Source organism: Cibotium barometz, chromosome 44 (assembly GCF_041138505.1).
Source record: "Cibotium barometz isolate CiBa-2024 chromosome 44, ASM4113850v1, whole genome shotgun sequence".
In the NCBI taxonomy this organism is placed as follows: domain Eukaryota; kingdom Viridiplantae; phylum Streptophyta; class Polypodiopsida; order Cyatheales; family Cibotiaceae; genus Cibotium; species Cibotium barometz.
The window spans coordinates 6,077,523-6,097,849 of NC_141089.1; the positions used below are offsets into that span (position 1 = coordinate 6,077,523).

The following is a 20,327-nucleotide window of genomic DNA, read 5'->3' on the forward strand; positions in this document are numbered from 1 at the left end:
TCCATCAAAGCCTAAAGTTTGATTGCCACATATAACCACACATCTATGACGCCCACACTGAGTCAACGAGTGCTCCCATGACTTTACCATAATACGAACATCACTCATGTACACATGTACAAGTTGAGTTTGGGGTATTCATCACAAATCTTCACACAACGTAAAACTTACATGTTGGTTGATTTAGATTCTTCTCTACACCCCATGAACTTTGGTATTGCCTTGAATCTGGAGTCAGACGATTCATCCATATTTGGCCTTCATATCATTCTCATGCACATGAGAAGTATAAAGTAGCCCATGTTTGTATTCCTTCTCGTATTGTAGTTCATTGAGGTGCATTGAGGTGATCTGTTTGATTGAAAACAGGATTATCTTACCACTACCCTTGCCTAGATCTTTTTACTGGCTTCTCATGGCATGAAAGTTGTCTGTGTTTTCACGTACATGTTAGAATTTAAAAATGGAGGTTTTCTAGTAGTTGACATTTTTAATGTCTCCATAGGCATCCTACCACAGCCCACAGGGGTGGAGGTTGGCAGGGAATCAGGGTTACAAGCAGAAACAAGGTTATGACTTATGGACAGTAGGTGTTAAGCATTGTACAGGTATGTACAAGGGCCAGCAAGCACATACAAAAAAACGCCTGTATTAAGTGTGAATTTTTTTTGTGCGTGCAGGTTGTGACATCCAAGTATTGCTTACACCTGAGTTGTATACAAGCTCTAACTCCAAGTATAGCACAAGCATCTTTGCTTGCTACAGTCTAGATTAAGGTTTGATTAACATGCAAAACAACTACACAATTTTTTAGCTCAAATCCTACATGTGAATGCATGCATAGCAAGCAAATGTAATGCAAACAGGCAGAGGCTAGATGACCCATTGACATCATGTGTTTTTTCCCTAAAGTTGGAAGGTAAGAAGCACAAAGACTACTAAGAATGCATCAGAACAAGGGAAGAACATTTACAAGATGTTGTAGCTCCATTTTGAGACCAGTTGCTAATGAGGTTGGATCCAAGAGGTATGTCAAGATTGGGCTTAGTTGTTGGTCCTTGTGCATCCAGATAACATCTTCTGCCAAACTTTTTATACGAGAGAACTCGATGTGATTGGCCTCTTTGCTGCTGATAAGCTTCACCAGCTGTAGTGAAGGGGGGAGCCAAGAGAGTTCATTTGCACAAAAATTTTGATTGAAAAGTGTTGTCCACAGAAAAAATTAAGAGGCGAAGGTTTCACCTTTGCTGCTGATACACACGGAGAATCCGGAATTGCAGTTGTGATACTGGCCATCAACCTGCAAGCAGCTGGAAATGGAAAGGAAAACATCATAATCATCCCTCTTTCAAAGCAATATGGGTAAGTTTGCAAGGTCCTTAAATGCTCATGGTGTACCTTGGATTGATGTCGCAATCTGAGGAGGTGGTGGATTAAGAAGCAGATCACGCAAGTAACTGTCCACGGATTAACAAACTATTAAATAGCATTCAATGCTGTTACCAAGCAAACAATACAGATGATATTATTGGGCAAGAGTTGATAGGAGAAAACGAGCACAGACATGCAGGTACTCAGAACGGATTCACGCTGGCTTAGTGCACAGTCACATCGAGCAGACAGTGTGTCATGCATCTGGGAAGGGTTTTTTGCAAGTACAGCTAGAATGTAGAAGACAGCAACCTACTTGATCAACTTCAACCCAAAAAGATCTCTTTCTATCCATGAAGGCTTGGTTCTCAGTAGACACATGAGGAGACAGGGGCTCATCCAGACAACAATGAGCACCTTCCAGGACCTTTACAGACGCTATGGCATATCATGCAGACATGTAGTTGGTGTCCAAGAAGAGGAAGATAACCCTGTCACCTCTAAAACATATGTAAAAAGGATACATATGAATAGAAAATTCAATATGCACGCAAAAGGTCCACACAAATTCCTGAGTATTTATTGCTATCTAAATGAGAAACATTCCATTCAACTGAGGATAGAGGTCAGTTCCATTCAACTGAGGATAGAAGTCAGTGAGCTTCCTTGAAGATGCTTAGCACACAACTCCCCCATCAATACCCGTGGGCAAGCCCAGCAGCAAAAGAGACACCACCAATATCAGAGCCAACCACAAGCTTCAAGAAAGCCTCACATTTTTTAGAGTCAATTACACTGACAGCACAATGCCATCTTCAACAATAGCCACAAGAAAAACACCAATTGCTACAGTTCTTAAGACATCATTTGTAACTCCGAGTGGGGCAGGGGTTCCACAAAACACTTGACCATTACTGCAATTAAACACTTAAATTGGTCACAACTTTTAACATACGCCACTTAATTCCACAACCAAATGAAAGCTTAATCACATAAAGTAGAGCTCAAGGCAAACTGGGCTCCATTCAAAAAAGCGAGCAGGAGCTTCCCCCGTCTGTGCTCCAGCTTCCTCTCGCCATCGCTCCTCTCCCCTCATTCCCATCCTCCTTCGTGCTGCCACCACCTCCCGCACATGTCTGCCAGCACTTTCTCCAACCTTCCCCTCCTCCTGCACGCTGCCCTCCTCTGCAAGCTGCCTTCCGCACCTTGCCTCCTCCTGTGTGCCCCCGCCTTCCACCCCTCTACCCACCTCCTGTTCAGAGTCTTCCTATCTGCCCTTCATCCACCTCTTGTGCGCCTTCACCTCCAACTCGCCCCAGCTTCCTCCTTCCCTTCCCTCCTACCACCCTTCCCTCCTTCCGCCCTTCCTCTCCGCCCTCTCCCGCCTCTTCGTTGCCTCCTCCCTTCCTCCTATGCTCACCCCTCCTTCGCCTTCCCTCCTCCTCGTGCCCCAGTCTTGCTGCCCCTATCCACCGCCTCCTCAAGAGCTCCAGTTTGGAGGTGATCCTTTATGTCTGCCTTCATGTATCACAAGCAGCCCCCCTCCCCCCCTCCTACAGATACCTCTCCTGTGATAGTTGAAGCCCAGGCTATGCATACAGCTGTGCCAAAGCAGTGTGGACCCACATGGAGCACAGGATCGGGGAACACCTCAGACGTCTGCACACCAGAAAGACACTGACTACTCGCCATCCAAGCCCTCGCCCAAGTCTCACAAAGTGAAGGGCAGCTCAGGCAGATCGCAGCCCACTATACCTCCTTGATGCGGATGGTCTCTTGGAACATTCAGGGATGAGGCAGCCCGCAGTGCCACTCTAGATGGGGAGTCCTGCACGAGGAGTTACAGAGAGCCTTAGCAGGTCTCTCTATCGACATTCTCTTTCTTCAGGAGCATCACTTGTCAGCTGGTCATACCCACAAATGCGGGATGATTTTGCAGGGCAGGAGTCACACCTTTCAGTCACCCACCTTCCGCCCGTCTGGGATCCAAGCTGGAGTATGTATTTCAGTTAGTGAGCAGCTTCTTCCAACAGGTGGACTCTGGCATCATAACCATCGGGAGGGCACACTGAGTGATTATTAGGCTTGGAGAGGACCGGGTGGGCCTCCTCAACATTTACGCCCCTAACTCCATGGCAGGTCGAGCATGATTCGGCAGGGCCTTCCCCATGCTAATTTTTAGTATATCGGGGGCAACTTCAACATGCTGGAGACCACAGAGGATACCGTTTCTGGTGCAGAGCTTCTGGCCTGAGAGGAGCTTGTCTTCACCATCAGGGAACAAGACCTCTAGCATCTCTTGGAGTTTGGATGTAGCCTTGGGAATTTGAGATTCTCCAGATCTAACAAGAGGAGCGCAGGGACCAAACCATCCCATTTGGATCGTTTCTATGTTGATGAGTGCCTATGGACGAGGCGGTTTGGTGGGTATTTACCCGGCACTACCTTTTCAGACCATTCGCCCATCATCCTCTCTGAGGACCCCTGGTGACAAGATAGACAGCAGAGTCTCCGCGTACCCGAAAGCTTGATCCAGGACCCGGAGATCTGCAGGAGGATTGAGGAGTTACCGGATAGCTTGATATTTCAAGAGGATTGAGGAGTTATGAGAGAGCTTGGTATTTCAGGAGGGCGCAGTCGGCAGCAGCGACCCTGGATACTGGGCTTAGTGTCATTCTCCAAGAGGCAACTCAGACCAAACTAGCAAAATTTAGAGAGCTGGAGAAGAGTCTCTGCCGGAGCCTGCTGGCCGCCCTTCAGCACCTATAGGAGCGCATGCAAAGGGCCCTTGGATTGAGGCTCAGATGGGCCACATCCTGCACTGAGATCAATTCCAGAGAGGAGACGAGAGTGAAGTTCAGATTCCATGCCCACGCGTCTTCTGGACTAAGGCCGGGGACAGGGGCATAGAGGATTTCTTTGAGATGAGAGGGCCTCACCACCGGAGAGATGGCATTCGGAGGCTTAGAGGATCGGACCACACCATTGTTTCTGAACCACCCTAGGTTTGAGCCATAGCCACTGGTTTCTTCAATTCCCTACTCACTACGGAGCCTCACTCCCAACAGGTACAGGTTGCGAGAAAGAAAGAAGAAAGAAAGGTATATTAAGCGTCTACTAAAGACCCAATGGACCTATGAGACCAACTGGAACGGAAAATAAAATCGAAACAAAACAAAGCTAGCAGCACACTGGAGAGAGGGTCCCATCGGCACTCCGTAGTTTCTTGATGACACCCTTCTCCTCTGAGGAGATTGCAGGGGCATTGCAAGTGCTCCCTAGGGGTAAGTGCCCAGGTGAGGATGGACTTCCAGTTCCCTTGTTTCTTTGTCACTAGGAGCTCATGGAGGGCGGCTTCCGAGCGGCATTCAATGGAATCTAGATTTCCGAATATATGGCACAGAGCCTCGCACAGGGCTTGATTCACTTGATCCCAAAGGAGGGAGGAGCCTATCACCCTCTTGGAGACAGTCTACAAAATCCTAGCCAAAACCATCAACGATCGACTGCAGCCTCACCTCCCAAGTCTGATTCATTGCACGCAAATAGGTTTTATCCTGGATACGAGCATCTTGGAAAGCACCTTCACCTTCCAGGAGGCGACCACCACGGCCAGTTCACATCAACGGGATTTAGCGGTTCTCCTTCTGAATTTTGAGAGAGCCTGACAGGGTGGATTGGGGTTTTCTGGAGGGGACTATGTGCAGGACGGGCTTCCCCTGGGTCCAAAGTGCCTCTTGACAATCAGGTCTTTATGCAAGGTGCTCAGGGTGACAGGTTTTCACTTGCTCGTTCGGTACTCCACAGATGTCCACTTGCCCCTCCTCTTCCTCTTTGTGGTGGCGGAGGCAATGAACAGTTTTTTCGCTTTCCAGAAGACCGGACTACAGGGCTTCATGCTTCCTATTAGATCTCAAGAGGAGCTCCTCGATTCATAGTTCGCAGATGACATAGCGGCCGGTCTCTTCACAGATGTGGAAAAACTCCAAAGGTTTGCAGATGTAATTGAGATCTTTTGCCGAGCCTCAAGAGCACAATTCAACTGGCACAAGTCATGTGGTTTCTGGGTTAGCACATCCCCTCCCTGGCTTGGTGACCAGTTGAGTCCTTCCAGTGGATTCTAAGGGTACCCCAGTTCATTAACTTGGTTGCCAGGTTGGGATCGACATCACCTCAGAGCAACAACTTGCCCCACTCCTAGGCATTCAGAAGAAGCTTCTTTACTGGAGCATGACCAAGCTCTCACTCGTTGGTCAAGTAGCGGAGGCGAACCAGGTCCTTCTTGCCACCATGGGGTACATCACCTCCTACTAAGCCTTCTCTAGGGCATGTATTGGCCAGGTAAAGCGATTGATCCACAACTTCTTTTGGGCAGGCAGTGATGGCAGGTTGGCACAGGCCAAGGTGGGCGTGGAAAGTCATCATTGAGCCGCACCACAGTGACGGTCTAGGCATTATTGATCCTCGAACCTTCTATGTAGGTGGTGAGCCGTGGAAGGCCTTTCTCAAGGGCCGCATCTCCACCCAAACTCTGGTTCTTGGTGGTCCCTCATCCTTGCAGCTTGCGATGGATCTTCATAGAGACGAGGACCCACAGCCTTAGCCCAGCAGCCAGCCTTCGAGGACCGATTCGGGCCAGCCTCTTCCAAGCTTGGGACCACATCCGTTCTGCTGTTCACCAATCTCCCCCAATCCTAGAGGAGAGACTTCGATAGACCGCTGGTTTGGAGCCCCTTTATTACGCTTCCTCGTGGCCACATGCTTGGTACTCATCCTCAAGCCTCATGCGGAGCATTGAGCGAGGGACCAGCCCAGTCTCTTGGAGAGTGGCTCACCTTAAGCAGCTCTCCAGAGGCTCGAGTGAGAAGCCTAGCTGGGATCACAAGCAGAGACGTACCCGCCCTTGACATCAACAACTCCATCCCTACTTAATGGCTCGCACCAGTCCAGGACCAGCCTCCCCCCGAGTGGGTAGGGGTTTTTACTAGACATGATATCCTAATGGCAGTCCATGGTGCACATGGAGACACCCTCAACTTTCTCTATAGGGCCACGGGGAAGATTGAGCCGATCCCCCTCCCCCCTGGACAAAAGACCTCAGCAACTGACAGAGGGTGAGAGTGATTGGGTTTCATAACCACACATTGCACATCAACCCACTTACTGGCCAAAAAGGCCAGAGAGAGCTATATGATAAAGGCATCTTGTGGGGAGGGTAGTGATAGTTATGAGGCATACGCTACATAAAGCTCTTTGTTTATAGGAGGCCTATATAAGTGACTTCTAGAGTCAGTTTGACGGAGAGCTCCTCAGATCTGGACTCCAGGCCCATGAGACTACTCCGTGCATACACTGGAAGGCTGTGTCCCAAAGGTATGGGACTGTGGGTGCCAAGGCTTTGCACATGGAACCATGTCTAGGATGCTACTAACATCCTTGCTCAGGAGTGAGCCTGAATGGCTGACTTGGTTGGGCGGTGAGCTAGATGCCAATGTCTATATGCTTGTGTGTTTTACTTAATTTCAGGTGTCTGCCAGACAGGGATCTTACATTGGTTTCAGAGCCAGACCTACAGGTATTAAGTCAAGAACAATCCGAAAGGAGGAAGAGAAGAAAATCCGTCGCCAAGATTTTCTGGGCTGCAATCTGTGGGCTGCTTTTTCGTGGCCAGGTGGTATGGGACACTTAGGGCTGAAGAGACTGTCTTCCTCCGCTATGATGTGCGGGTGTCTGAAGTAAGATCTCCCTGTGTCTCTGTAGTGCTAGTAGTAGTCTGCCTAGCTGTCTCTGGTCCGCTGTCTCTGGTCTGATCTCTCCCAGATCTGTCTAAGTGATGTGGTCCCTCTAAAAACCTCAGGATAGCATGCCCTGATCTCCTGCAAAGCACCACACTGGCAAACAAAATGCTCCTCTGTCTCTACCCCCGTCTAGCATAATCTGCAAATGCGCTCTGCTCGAGGGATGCGTGCTGCTCTCCCAAGCTCGATCTCTAGTTGGTGTGATGAGACCCTTAGTCGCCCAATGGCTACTCTGGCTCCATGTGATAAGTGGACCTCCAAGTATCGTGGTCGCTGGATGAAGCCGTCTGTGGAGGTGCTCAAGAAGTGGTCTCTGTAGTAGAGCATCTTCGTCGGGAGTGGCTGACTGGGAGATAGCCAAGTCTCCTGTATGTGGCCCTGCCAAATGTCATGTCTCATGACTCTGTTCCTCTTTGTCTGAGAGAAGCATCTGTGTGGTGCAGCTAGGTCATATTGTAAGGGTGGTAATCTGTCAATATCAATCCTGTGTGATGATATCCACTGTACCACCTAGGATTACCATGACCAGGTATGTCCCTCCTCAGCAAGCTGTCTGGATGCCTCAAAAGCAGCCCGAGAGAGAGAGAGAGAGAGAGAGAGAGAGAGAGAGAGAGATGAAATGAAATGAAATGTTATATTAACGTCTTCAAAATGCCAAAGTGACCCATGAGACCAAAGTTACAACCACGTGACATCTGATACACTGTCTGGAAAAGAAAAGAAAGAATTGAAGGTAAGTATCTAGCCCCACAATACATCAGTACGGGGCATCCGGAAGCAGCAACTAGGGAGAGTGGGAAGCTAATGCTACTAGTCAAAATGGGGTACATGGGTACATGGATACATGAATACATGAATATGGGGGAATACAAAAGTGACAGTGAGTACAACAGTATATGGCTGGAGTCGTAATCATCCTAGGAGCTCTAGCATGGGTCTCTGTCGAATGGCCTGGATATCTGCCATAGTGAGATGCCTGGTCGGACGAGCCCGATGCCTCGCAACAATGATGCTTTGAATCCTCAGATGAAGGCACCGTCTCCAATGTGAAGATCCGCGAACCCTCGGGGCGTCTAGATCTGCCCAACTGGATAGCTCTCTCAACTAGAGTCCCACGGGGTGCCCACTGCTTGGCTGTCGGTTGTGTGCCCTCCCGGGTAGTCCCTCTAAAGAAGTCAGTAATCTGTCTCTATGTGGACTGCCTGCCAGTCAGGCGTCTGCTCCTGATAATGGACTCTCTGAGCCTGCGGATCTCCAAGAGATAAAAACCCAAGCATCGCTGATCACAATAGTCCATGACTCTAGCCAGTGTTCCAAATCCCTCTCTGAAAGGGCAATGGTAGCGCCCTCGAATCTCATAATATGTTGTGCAGCGACAGATGTAGTGCTCCTCTGCTCTGGCTCTATCCAACAAATCTGGCAAATCCTGTCCCCTGGAGGTATGCCTCTAAATCTGTCTGTCTCTATCTCTAACTGATGTGAAGAGGTGTGGATCTGCCCAATGGCGCACCTCAATCCATGAGACATATGGGTATCCATGTAGCTCGGTCTAAGTATAAAGCCATCCTCAGTGGTGCGGAGAAGATGGTCTCTATAGAAAGCCATCTTCGTCTCCAACTCCTGTGAGGGCTCTAGCCATGTCCTCCTAGTGTCCAACTGAATGAGGTCCTATCTGATGACTCTACTAATCTCAGAATGTGTCAAGGTGAGAGAGGGTGCCTCTAGAGAGTACTGGAAGGGTGGAAGTCTGTCTAAACTGAACCCGTGGAGCTCATGCTATCTACGCATACCAATATGAAGTGTCTCCCTCCATGGCTAGCTGATGAGAGGACTCTAAAGCAAGTCGTGCATACCGGTGTTGGGGAAGCTCCCAGGTGCTATGAATTAAGGACACTGATCTAGCAAGAGCCTCAACTATGATCGGTGGTGCTCCCATCTGGGCTCTAATAATCTCATGGGGTACCGAGGCCTTAGCCCGAATCATCCTGGAGATCATGGACACAGGTCTCTCCATCGATCTCCATCCATCGTATGTGCATCCTGATCGACTATGACGATCTAGGCTAGGCCCCCAGATCTGTACTCCATATAGCATGGCCGATGTGACCAGCGTGTCAAAAACCCACAGCTTAGTGCGTGGCTCCTGGAACTCTACCTGTAAGCACATCCTCTCTAGACCTCCTAGTGCTGCATATCCTCTAGTCAATCTGGCCTATGCTGCCCCCCTCATGGAAAATGTGGGCCCAATGAACACCACTCCAAGATATGTGTATGAGTCAACATACTCCACTGTCTCCTGCCCATATGTGAAAATAGGCACTGATCTCCAAACCCACTGAGCAGTAGTGTTAAACACCATAACCTTGGTCTTACCAAGGTTAACTGAGAGCCCACTATCCTGTGCATAAGCATGTAAAGTATCCAAGTGCCTCTGAATACCCTCTGGTGAGTTTGCTATAAGCACAATATCATCAGCATATAAGAGCAGAGGTATCCAAGTGCCAGCCAACTGGGCTCCTCTGTCCCCTCGTGTCCCAATATAATCAGAGATCTCATCAATGTATAGTCCAAATAGAGTCGGAGAGAGCAGGCAGCCCTGTTTCACCTCTATAGTGGAGTGTACTGGCTGGGAGAGACCCTCTGAAGTTCGCACCTGCCCAACTACTGTCTCATAAAGTGCCATAGTACCCCAAATGAGCTCACATGGAACCCCCAAGTCTTGCAGCCTGCGCATCAGTCTAGCTCTGGGCACTGTGTCAAAGGCCTTGCGGAAATCCACAAAGCCACGGCCCACAATAGATCCTCCTCCCATGTCCTCTGCCCTCCTCAATGATAGCCCTGAGGGTAAAGATATGATCCAAAGTAGAGAATCTCCTCCTAAAACCGGCTTGTCCCTGAGCTCGGACCCCTTGTCTCTCTGCCCATCTGCTCAACTCCTGCTCAAGAATAGAGGCATATAGCTTGGCCAGCGAGTGACCAATCATAATGGTGCGGTAGTTAGTCGGCAGGCTCGGATCTCCAGACTTGAGTACCGGCACAATCGTGGAAGTACTCCAAGTCAAATACTCGGCTACAATGCCCTCATGATCCTGTGCCCTCCCTGTATGCAATTTGTTGATGGCCCTCCTCACCATCTCTGCTGTGAAGAAGGTAGAAGCGGGTGGACAAGGCTCTGGAGGGTTCGGTAGTGGTGGCTGCTCTGGTACTGTGTAGAGGGAGGCTGCATACTCGCCCCATGTATCTGGAGAGGTAATGGCCGGAGGCGGGGGGTGCTCTCTAAGCAATCTCCAGGCCTCCCCAGAATCCTGACTCAAAAACAACTGATAGATGTCTCTCTCCAGCCGAGCTAAGAATGCTCTCTTCTTCCGCCGAATGAGGGATCGGAAGATGATGCTTGACTGTCTGTATGTAGTAACACCTGTGGCCACCTCTCTCTGTAGCCGGGCTCTGAGCTCCCTACAGTCATCATCATACCAACTATTCTGGGGCATGCTCCCAGGACGTGGTCGTATTGTGGGCTGCGTGTGTGGGAAGGCCGTCCCATACAACAAACCATACACAGGGCCCTTTTGGGGCTGCCGTACTGGCTGGGCAGGTCCGCCGCCAAGTAGGGACCCATGTTAGGCTGCGAGAATACATGTGTAGGCGCACTACAGAGACGCAACCGTTCCTAAAGCAGGATAAAGTGGGGCATATTTTGGGTGTAAGTGGTTAAGGTTTGCTTTTAGCAATTTTAATGGCTGAAACATGGGGTTAAAGAGGCTAAATCTGGGCACAAGCTTTTGGGTGGAAACTGACCCTTTCGTGTGAAGGTTGGGCTGCTAGTCAACCTCCTTGAGCACGCACCCTTCTTCTATAAACTTGGGCAGCCATCTTTAAGCTTCATAGACCCTCACACTATTTCACACTTGCTGAATTCTGCCCTTTCTCTTAGAGCTACATGTCTCCAAGCTTTGATCATGTTAATGCTATGGTGGAACATCATGCTATGGCAGGTATGGCTGTGGCAGGAAGCCGACACATCTACCTACCATACCATCCACTCAGCCCAAGGATAATACGCCAGGAACTCAAGTACGCTTGTCTCCTACAGTGCAGTACCACTTCAGTATATGGTACAGCCTGTCCAAGCATTGTTATCTGGTAGTGATCCGAATCAATATCTTGCTTTTACTTCATATGCTCAGCCATCTCAGCAATATATGGGCTTTATGCAGCCTCCTCGGCCTCTCAGGCATCCATCACCTAATGTTAACATCCATCACATACTGGCGGTGAAAAATGGTAACTACAGGAGGATCTTAGGCCTAAGGCTAGTCGGAGAGGGAGGGAGGCGGGGTGGGGGCGTGGGGGTGGGGGTGGGGGTGGGGGGGGGGGGGGGGGGGGGGTTCATATGCTGGTTGGCCACCCACATTCAGATTTAAAAACATCATCAAAATTGTCATAAAATGTGTTCATATTGTGCTCAATACTTCTCCCAACCACTGGTGCATGGCTTGGACACCTATTGGGTTGCCCACAAGGCTCCAATCTGCCCATAATCTTCCTGACTTTGCCTCTAAGGCGGTTGCAAGGAATACATGTCTACATGGCACCCCATTATGGTGACAAACCCATCCACTGCCAAACCCATCTACCATGCTGTCCAATGCCAAGCCAAATCCCATGTTCTATAGATCACTAAACCAATCTCAGTTTAGTGTCCAACCCAAAATCCAAATTTTTGAAGTTTTGGATGTATGATACGGACTATACAAAAATACAAAAAACAAAAAACCCCCCCAAAAAAAAAAACCACCCCCCCCCCCCCCCCCCCCCAAAAAAAGAAAGAGCCACGTGTCCCTAGGTAAAGCAAATTTATGCTAACACAGACGAATAGGAAAATGCATGCATACAACCAAAAACACATTTCTAACTGCATCTGCATGTGAGTTACAAAGACCTCCAGAAGCATCCATACACGCACACCTTTTGTGTGATTGAAATGAAGGCTTGAATATAGATCTTTGGCAAGTTTGCACAAACCTGTACGCCTAGGTGTCCACACACACACAAAAAAAAGGCATCTTTTGGTCTAGATGATACAAATTATAAACAGGTCCAAAGCTCTATAAACCTGGTTTTTTGCACGCAAAAGTTCCTATTAAGTATGATAAAAACAACACAAGAGCCAAGGCTCAAGGAATAAATACACCATGCATAGCATGAATAAACCACATAGATGGCTGAAAATACCAAGATATGCCAGAGGAAGACTCAGAAAAGAATCAATCTTCTCATTTACTAACAAAGCTCGTCTTCTTGGTAATCGCAGATCTGGTAGAACCTTCTATTGTCAACCAAATGGCCACGAGTGTATGCACAATATGCAAGATAGGATCTGAGAAGGTAGAATCTAAGTTTTGTCCATGGCCTCTATCCATCTGGCTCTCCAAATGAGCCAAGCTGTGATGCTGGCAACCGTCTGCTAATGAATATCAATAGGCACATGACATGACCTAAAACGGAGACTTGAACTACATTCATATGGGAAAACTCGTTAATATGACCATAAATCCTAATAGCCAAAGAAGATTCCAAGCTCTCATCAGAAACCTATGGTCCATACTGACTCAGCCATGCAACAGACCCCCAAGTGATATAACCAGTGGAACGGGACAATCTACCAAGAAAGAAAGAAATGGCAACCCAAACAATCCTGGCCTGTCTGCAGCCCCACGAACAATACTGGATGGACTTTAGCACATGAGAGCAGCATAGGCATGAGAGGCTCGCTCGAAAGACCTGTCTCTACTGGTTCCCTGCTGCCATCCCTCCATGGATAAAAGCCAAAAGAACAGCAAGGCCTTTCTATTACAGAGGAATTTTCATAAACCCCTTTTAAGCTTTGCATGGCTATCAATAAAGATCCTAAGGAACATAAGGAGAAATTACCAGCATTAAGAGTTTATGGTTCCCACCCCTCCCGTTCGCAGGCCCGTGAATGGCTTCTAGCAGCTCTCCCTTCGGAGCTGATTGTGCACTTTCAGGATACTCGTTTGCTTGGTCGAGGCTTCTTCCAGGTGGACTTTCATTCTTCAGAAGCTACTTCTCCGGTTTTGGCAGGCAGCCCCTTCCCTCTTGGTCCTAGGAAGATTTTCTTCTTTCAGTACCAAGTGGGCGTTGATCTAGTGGCGGAGGATCAGCGCCTTACCCCGGTCTCACTACGGTTCCCTGCTCTTCCTCGGTCCTATTGGAGGCTTTTAGCTTCCATAGGGGCATCCTTTCGCCAGGTTCAAGAGGTACCAGTCCTTCTAAGCTCTCCCGCCTCAGCTTCCGCGCGGCCGTTACCGCCACTCTTGACGGTGTACCCCGGGTCCTTGTGCTTGTTCCTAATCCATCGATTACTGATGATCATGTTATGCTTCAGAGACCTAACGGATCTCATTTCCGCCACCACAAGATAGAGATTGCAGGCAGACATGACTAGTGTCGGATTTGTGATCGACAGGGTCACATTGCTAGAGATTGCCCCAAATCGAGGGGCCATGCTAGGAGGCGACGTGGTCCTGCCCATCAGAGGCCTTCTGTAGTTGCCGAGACTCCTATTGCTCCTTTGCCACAGCAGACCACACAGCGTTGGGTTGTGGTTAGGGATGGTAGGCACCCTCCGACCCCCGTACCTGCCCCTTCACCCACACCCCTTGTGGAGCACCCTAACCCCTATGCATCTCTTGCCTCACAGGATGTTGATCCTTCGTTGGAGGATGAGGCTTTGCAAGCACATGATCTGCATCCTTCACAAGAGGATGCTACAGTACAGTTACAGGATGATTGTACCCTTGAGGATGATGTTGCACATTCGCATTGTCATGGTACCTCTCCAGTTCCAAGGACTAGCCCTAGCTTTTCTCCGGAGTGGGAGAGAGAGGTAAGGTTTACATCGTCAGATTTTCCCTCCCTTACCTATGCAAGATGTACTTCCGCCTCTAAAGGGGGGTCCTTCGTCGACCACGAGATCTGGTCGTTCCTACTCTGAGTCCTTATGAGGATTGTCTCTTAGAACATTCAGGGTCTTGGGGGTTTTTTTCCGTGTCGGCAGAAACAAATTATAAAAACCCAGCTTCATTGTGCAGTCACAAGTGGACCTATGGATGTATTGCTCTTGCAAGAGCATAAAGTGGATGCTAGCCAGTGTGGGGGATCAGGCAAACTTCTCTCGGGACACACCTTTTGGTCACCAGCTGCTGGTACCAAGGGTAGTGTCTATATCTTTGTTTCAGCTTTAATCTTGCCTTGCATCATTGGACATGGTGTCATTTTGCCTGCAAAAGCACAGTGGATCCTTCTTATGCAAGATACTACACGCATTGGTATTCTCAACCTCTATGCTCCTAACCATAGAGGTGAGAGGATTGCCTTTTGGAAATCTCTCACTACATTGATGCCTCTTGCCGACCGTTGGATTATTGGTGGGGATTTTAACATGGTTGAGATGCCAACGGATAAAAGAGGTGGACATGAGGGCTTGGTGCATCCTCTTGAAAGAGCGTCTTGGGAGAGGTTTATACTCTCCATTCGCGGCAGAGATTGTTGGCATGAGGATGACATTTTGAGGAGTCCATCCACTCTTCTTTATTCATGGTCTAACAGGAGAAGAAATGCAGGATGTATCTATGCACGGTTCGACAGATTTTATGTGGATCATTGGGTGTTTGACAGAGGTGGGCATACTTTTATTGCTATAGGCACCTCTAAATCGGATCATTGCCCAGTGGTTTTATCTATTACAGATCTGAATTGCCATGGATCAGCACCCCATGTACACATCCCTGATCATTTGTTTTCAGATGCAGAGCTATCGCGTCGTATGCTTGATATTTGGAGGTCTCATGATTTCTTACAGGCCTCTTAAACCTTGGCCTCTTCTCTCTATGATATTAGTGACTTTTATCACATGTGCCCTATCTAAGAGGCAAGAGGCCTTGGATTTAAAAAGGGCTATTAGACGTAGATTGGCTGCCTTGCAGAAAGAGCATGAGAAACATCCTCATGCTCAATGGGTTGCAGATTCTTTATGTACCGTTAGGGCAAAACTTCATCACTCTCTTGAGCAGCACGTGGAGTACCGTTTCCATGCCCAAGAATCCTTTTGGACACAGATGGGTGGCAGATGTAACAAACATTTCTTTGCTACTCACGGCCCATCTCATGCCAGAGATAGTGTCAGGCAGTTGAAGGATTCACATGGCACTCTTCACTCAAATTCTCTCATGGTTCGACAGATTGTCATTGATTTCTATCGCCAGCTTCTTAGTGCTAAGCCGCACTCTGATTTGAGACACAAGGCATAAAGGAAGGTTTGGAATGCATTGCCACATTTGATCACTCGGGAGATGTGTGCCGCTCTCGATGCCCCTTTTTCTATGCAGGAGTTCAGTCATACTCTTCATGCCTTACCTCATGGTAAGTGTCCAAGGGAGGATGGCCTCTCCGCTGTTTTTTTCATTACTTTTCGGGATGAGATTGGGGCTGAGATCACATCGGCTCTGCAGGAGATGTGGGACACAGGTTCTCTTCTCTCACTGAAGGGTTTATCTTATTCCTAAGAGCGGGGATAAGACATTGATTGGCCAGTGGAGACCTATCACCTTACTTGGGACTGCCTATAACATTCTTGCTAAGGCAGTGAGCATCAAATTGCAGCCTATTTTGAAGGATGTCATTCATGATACTCAGAATGGATTCTTACACGACAGGAGCATCTTTGATAACATTTTCTCATTTTGGGAGGCCGTCGAATGGGCTAAAGCGAGCAATCAACCCTTAGCCATTGTGCTCTTCGATTTTGAGAAGGCCTATGATAGAGTGGATTGGGACTTCCTTGAGGGTACTCTTAGCCATATGGGCTTCTCTCAGAGATGGATCAAGGGAGTTTCATGCATGTATCGTGATGCCCACAGTAGTAGAGTGCTCGCTCCCGATGATAGAGAAGAGCAGTTTCAAATTTCTCGCTCAGTACAGCAGGGCTGCCCTTTAGCCGCATTATTATATATCATAGTTGCAAAGGCCATGAGCATCTTTCACCGCTCCACTGCTGATATTTCGAGATTGAGGTTGCCTCTTCGTATTCGAGAGGAATTGGTTGACTCTGAGTTAGCTGATGACACAGCCATGTTCTTGGAGGCTTCACATATATGCTTATGTTCCTTCCGGGTAGCACTAGAGGAGTTCTGTTTGGCAGCAAGGGCACTCATTAATTGGCACAAATCTGTTGGTTTTTGGGTAAGTGATTCACCGAGAGTTTCTTGGGGTGCAGAGCTTGGTTTTACTTGGATCAGCAGAGGATGCACTGCTAGATATTTGGGATGCCAAGTTGGGATTGATATTTCTCCTGCACAGCAGTTTGCTCCGGTACTTATGAGTATCCGGAAGAAGCTCCTCCATTGGAGCTCCAAGAGATTAGATTTAGCTTCCAGAGCTTTGGTGGCTAATCAGGTATTGCTTGCCTCAGCTTGGTTTATTGTCTCTTGTTGGTGCTCTCTCGTGCGTGCATTGGCCAATTGCGGAGATTGATCCGCAATTTTCTCAAGTCGAGTTTGGATGGCACCTCAGACACGTGTCAGGGTAGCTTGGCTCACAGTTATTCAGTCCAAACGAGAGGGGGGCTTGAATATTATCGATCTATATGTTCAGTACAGGGCGTTATTTTGCAAACTTGTGGTCACTAAGCTTGGAAGGATTTTTTCTTGTCTCAGATTTCCGGATGTACACCGAGGGTCGAGAGAGACTGGATGCCCAGCACACGTTTTTTGTTCATAGAGGCTGATATCATGGCACCATCTTCTCCTCTTATTGCAGCCATTGTCAGAGCATGGAGAAGCACGAGATCTTTTTTGCGACAAAGGCTTCCTAGGTCTTTGGATGAGGCTTACCGACAACGTATAATGTGGAACAAGCTCATTAGGGATGAGGCTGGTCGGCCACTTGGTGCATCTCGTTATATGCAGTGGTCAGGATGGGAGAGATGTGCATACACAGTTCTTGCTTGGAAGATCTTTAAGAGTCTTCCGGAGGATCGGAGAACTGCATCCATTCAGCATCTTAGGGGCTCTCGCATTCGTATTGATCAGATTGATGCAACTATTCGACATGAGTGGCTTTCTGGGACCTTTCACGCAGACTATCATCCGAGTTAGCTGGGATTTTTTTCGAGGATAGGCATACCTCTGCAGGTCATTGCTCTCCCGGGCCAGGAGAGCTACAGATTGCATCATTTACTCTATCATGCTTGGAGGGAGATTGAGGAGATGTAGTATGGAGGAGATCATCCCAGATACTAGGCTTAGTCTAGTGAGGGTTGTTGGTCGTTCGAGAAAGCATTGGTTCATTGACCCTTCTCCTCAGATAGTGACTCATGGCTCTTGGTGGTTGTGGTTATATGGTGGCAGTCCTATCAAATATCTTCAATGGGATCCAGGAGAGTGGGAGTAGATTGATGCCTTTGATCCTTTGAAAAGCCTTCCTTTTTTCAACTTCACTGTCCGGAATGCCAAGCTTCTCCTCACTTGACAGATGCATAGGATCCCTACTCTCAGGCCTCATTGGGAGAGCTATGATATTTCTCCAGTGATAGAGCGCAGATATTGGCATAGACTTTGGCACTCGTACAGAAGGAGCCAGATCTCTTATTTCTTTTGGTTATTCTTACATGGTGGTCTCCCCACCAATCAGTGGAGATCGGTTTTCGGTGTAACACCTTCATGTCCTAGGTGTGCGACAGATTCTGAGACCGTACAACATTGTTTATGGGGATGCAACACTGCATAGCAAATTTGCGGTTCTGTAGCCCAACTTATGGGCAAATTGAGTGGCCGAGCCATGCATGTGACTTGGGGGGCAGTTGCTTGGCTCTCCCATTCCGGTCTGCAGTTTTTTTATGAGAGCAACGGTACAGATTCTAGATTCTGCTATTTTCATTCGTAGAGGTATTGCCCAACATCGTTTATTGCAGGATGTTTCTCACTCTGATTATACACCCCCCAGACAGAGGATTGACACCAGTTGGGAGATTGTTGCTAGTATTACAGCATGGCAGATCCGGAGAGCTAGATGCACGGAGGCTATTGAGGGTGTCCAAATTTTTGGGTCTCAGTGCATTAGTACTATATGAGGTGATATCATCCATACTCTTATGGCTACTTGGACTCGCATTCAGGGGCCCTCTCGTTCTGCGCAGGCGAAGCACATGATATTTATGCGGGAGTGGGACCATGGCATCTTCTTTTCCTCTAGTACCACAGGTCTTACATGGCATCATGATGCTCCTCAGTGGTTGAAATCACCTTACATATTGGGCTGATTCTATTCTTTTTCGGATTATAGTTGTGATTGTTGTATGTTTTTCTCATACTTAATAGAAGTCTCTTTCTGGAAAAAAAAATTGCTAACTACACACAAACTCTTTAAAGATCTTAAGGAAAAACATTAAGATCATAAGGAGAAATTACCAACATATTTGAGTTCATGAATGCTAACTACACACCAACTCTTTAAGTTAATTTATAGATGCAGAATTGCTCAACCCTATTCCGTCTTATAGCCATGATTGTTGTATGCCTTTTTCATACTTTATATAAGTCTCTTCCTTGAAAAAAAAATAGAAATTTGTAACATCAAAAAACACATAAAAATGATTGTGTGTTGCATGCACACAGGTATGCAGAGAAGCATGTCTAGAGCATAGACTTTGTAGCAGAGAGCATGCTCCGTGAACCTCTTCAAGAGGAGAACTTTAGAACATGAGAGCTACATAGGCATGAGTGGCTCGCTCCAAAGACCTATCTCGACAAGTTCACTGTCATCCCTGCATGGATAAAAGCCAAAAGAACAGCAAGGCCTTTCTATCACCGAGGGATTTTCATAAACCCGTTTTAAGCTTTGCATGGCTATCAATAAAGATCCTAAGGAAAAACATTATGATCATAAGAAGAAACTACCAGCATATTTGAGTTTTAAGCTTTTCATAAACCCGTTTCAAGCTTTGCATGAACCCGTTCTAAGATTATTATTTTTTTTCAGAAGGAGACTTCTATTAAGTATGTAAAATTTTACAAAATGGAGATTTCACACCAAGCAAGGTGGAGATCTCAACCAATCAGGAGCCCTGTGCTACCAATAGGGTCCCAAATGAGAGGATGTGAAAAGGATACCAATGTCCCACTCTCTCATAAACTGGCCACGCTTCCTCTCCAGAGCCCTCGAAGATCCCTGGATTCTGGCCCAGGTAGCCAGAATGGTGTGAATAATATCACTCCAAATCTTGCAAAGACACTGAGAAACAAGAACAATAGTACCCTCAATGGCCTCAGTGCATCTAGCCTTCCAGATATTCCAGGCTGAGATGCTAGCAATAGGCTCCCAAGAATTGTCTAACCTCTGTGCCGGAGGGACAAAGTGTGAAAGTGGCAAATCCTGAAGACAACACTGCCAAGCAACTCCTTGCCTAACCATAATGGCCAAGCTCCTGTCAGTCCCCTCGAACCTCAGCTGAGGCCCAGACTGTGTCAACCAAGTTAGTTTACCATTGTTTATGGGAGTGCAGACCAAACCCTCTATGCTTCCCTGCACTCCCATAAACAATGGTAAACTAACTCCGAAACTCATGCACATCTAGGGCATGCTGGGCAAGCACCAGTAACAGACCTCCACTGATTGGTGGCTAGACCACCATGAAGGGAAACCCAAATAAAGGAGGAAATCTGTGGCTTCCTATAAGAATGCCATGGCTATAAATAAAGATCCTAAGGAAACACATTAAGATCATAAGGAGAAACTACCAGCATATTTGAGTTCATAAATGCTAACTGCACACACAAACTCTTTAAGTTAATTTATAGGTGCAGAATTGCTCAACGAGTCAACCCTAATTGTAGCATCAGAAAACGCATAAAAATGACTGTGCCTTGCATGCACACACGTATGCAGGGATGCATGTCTAGAGCATAGATTTTGTAGCAAAGAGCATGCTCCATGAATCTCTTCAAGGCGAGAACTTACACACGACAAAGACCTGTGCAATCTGCTGGAAGAAGCACTTTCAACAAACTTGGAACCCCAACAGTTGGTAGGACACCTGAAAACACTTGTCAAGGACTTGCAGTAAGATCCAAAACTTTC

At 47.6% G+C, this 20,327-nt stretch overlaps 1 protein-coding gene across 7 annotated transcripts in view; it reads right to left on the minus strand.

Annotated features, from left to right (window-relative positions):
- Window positions 1–20,327, minus strand: part of MSH1 (MUTL protein homolog 1) — an 85,833-nt gene that overhangs the window by 13,815 nt on the left and 51,691 nt on the right. For all 7 annotated transcript variants that reach the window (XR_015263319.1, XR_015263320.1, XR_015263321.1 and 4 more), the window contains exons 13-16: window positions 20,208–20,283; window positions 1,399–1,457; window positions 1,243–1,310; window positions 974–1,147 (exon numbers count right to left, since the gene is read on the minus strand). Coding sequence is in view for 4 of the 7 variants with exons in the window: in XM_086782170.1 (XP_086638296.1) it covers window positions 974–1,147; window positions 1,243–1,310; window positions 1,399–1,457; window positions 20,208–20,283 (377 nt within the window). In the remaining 3 variants the exon portion in view is untranslated. The remainder of the gene's footprint in view (window positions 1–973; window positions 1,148–1,242; window positions 1,311–1,398; window positions 1,458–20,207; window positions 20,284–20,327) is intronic.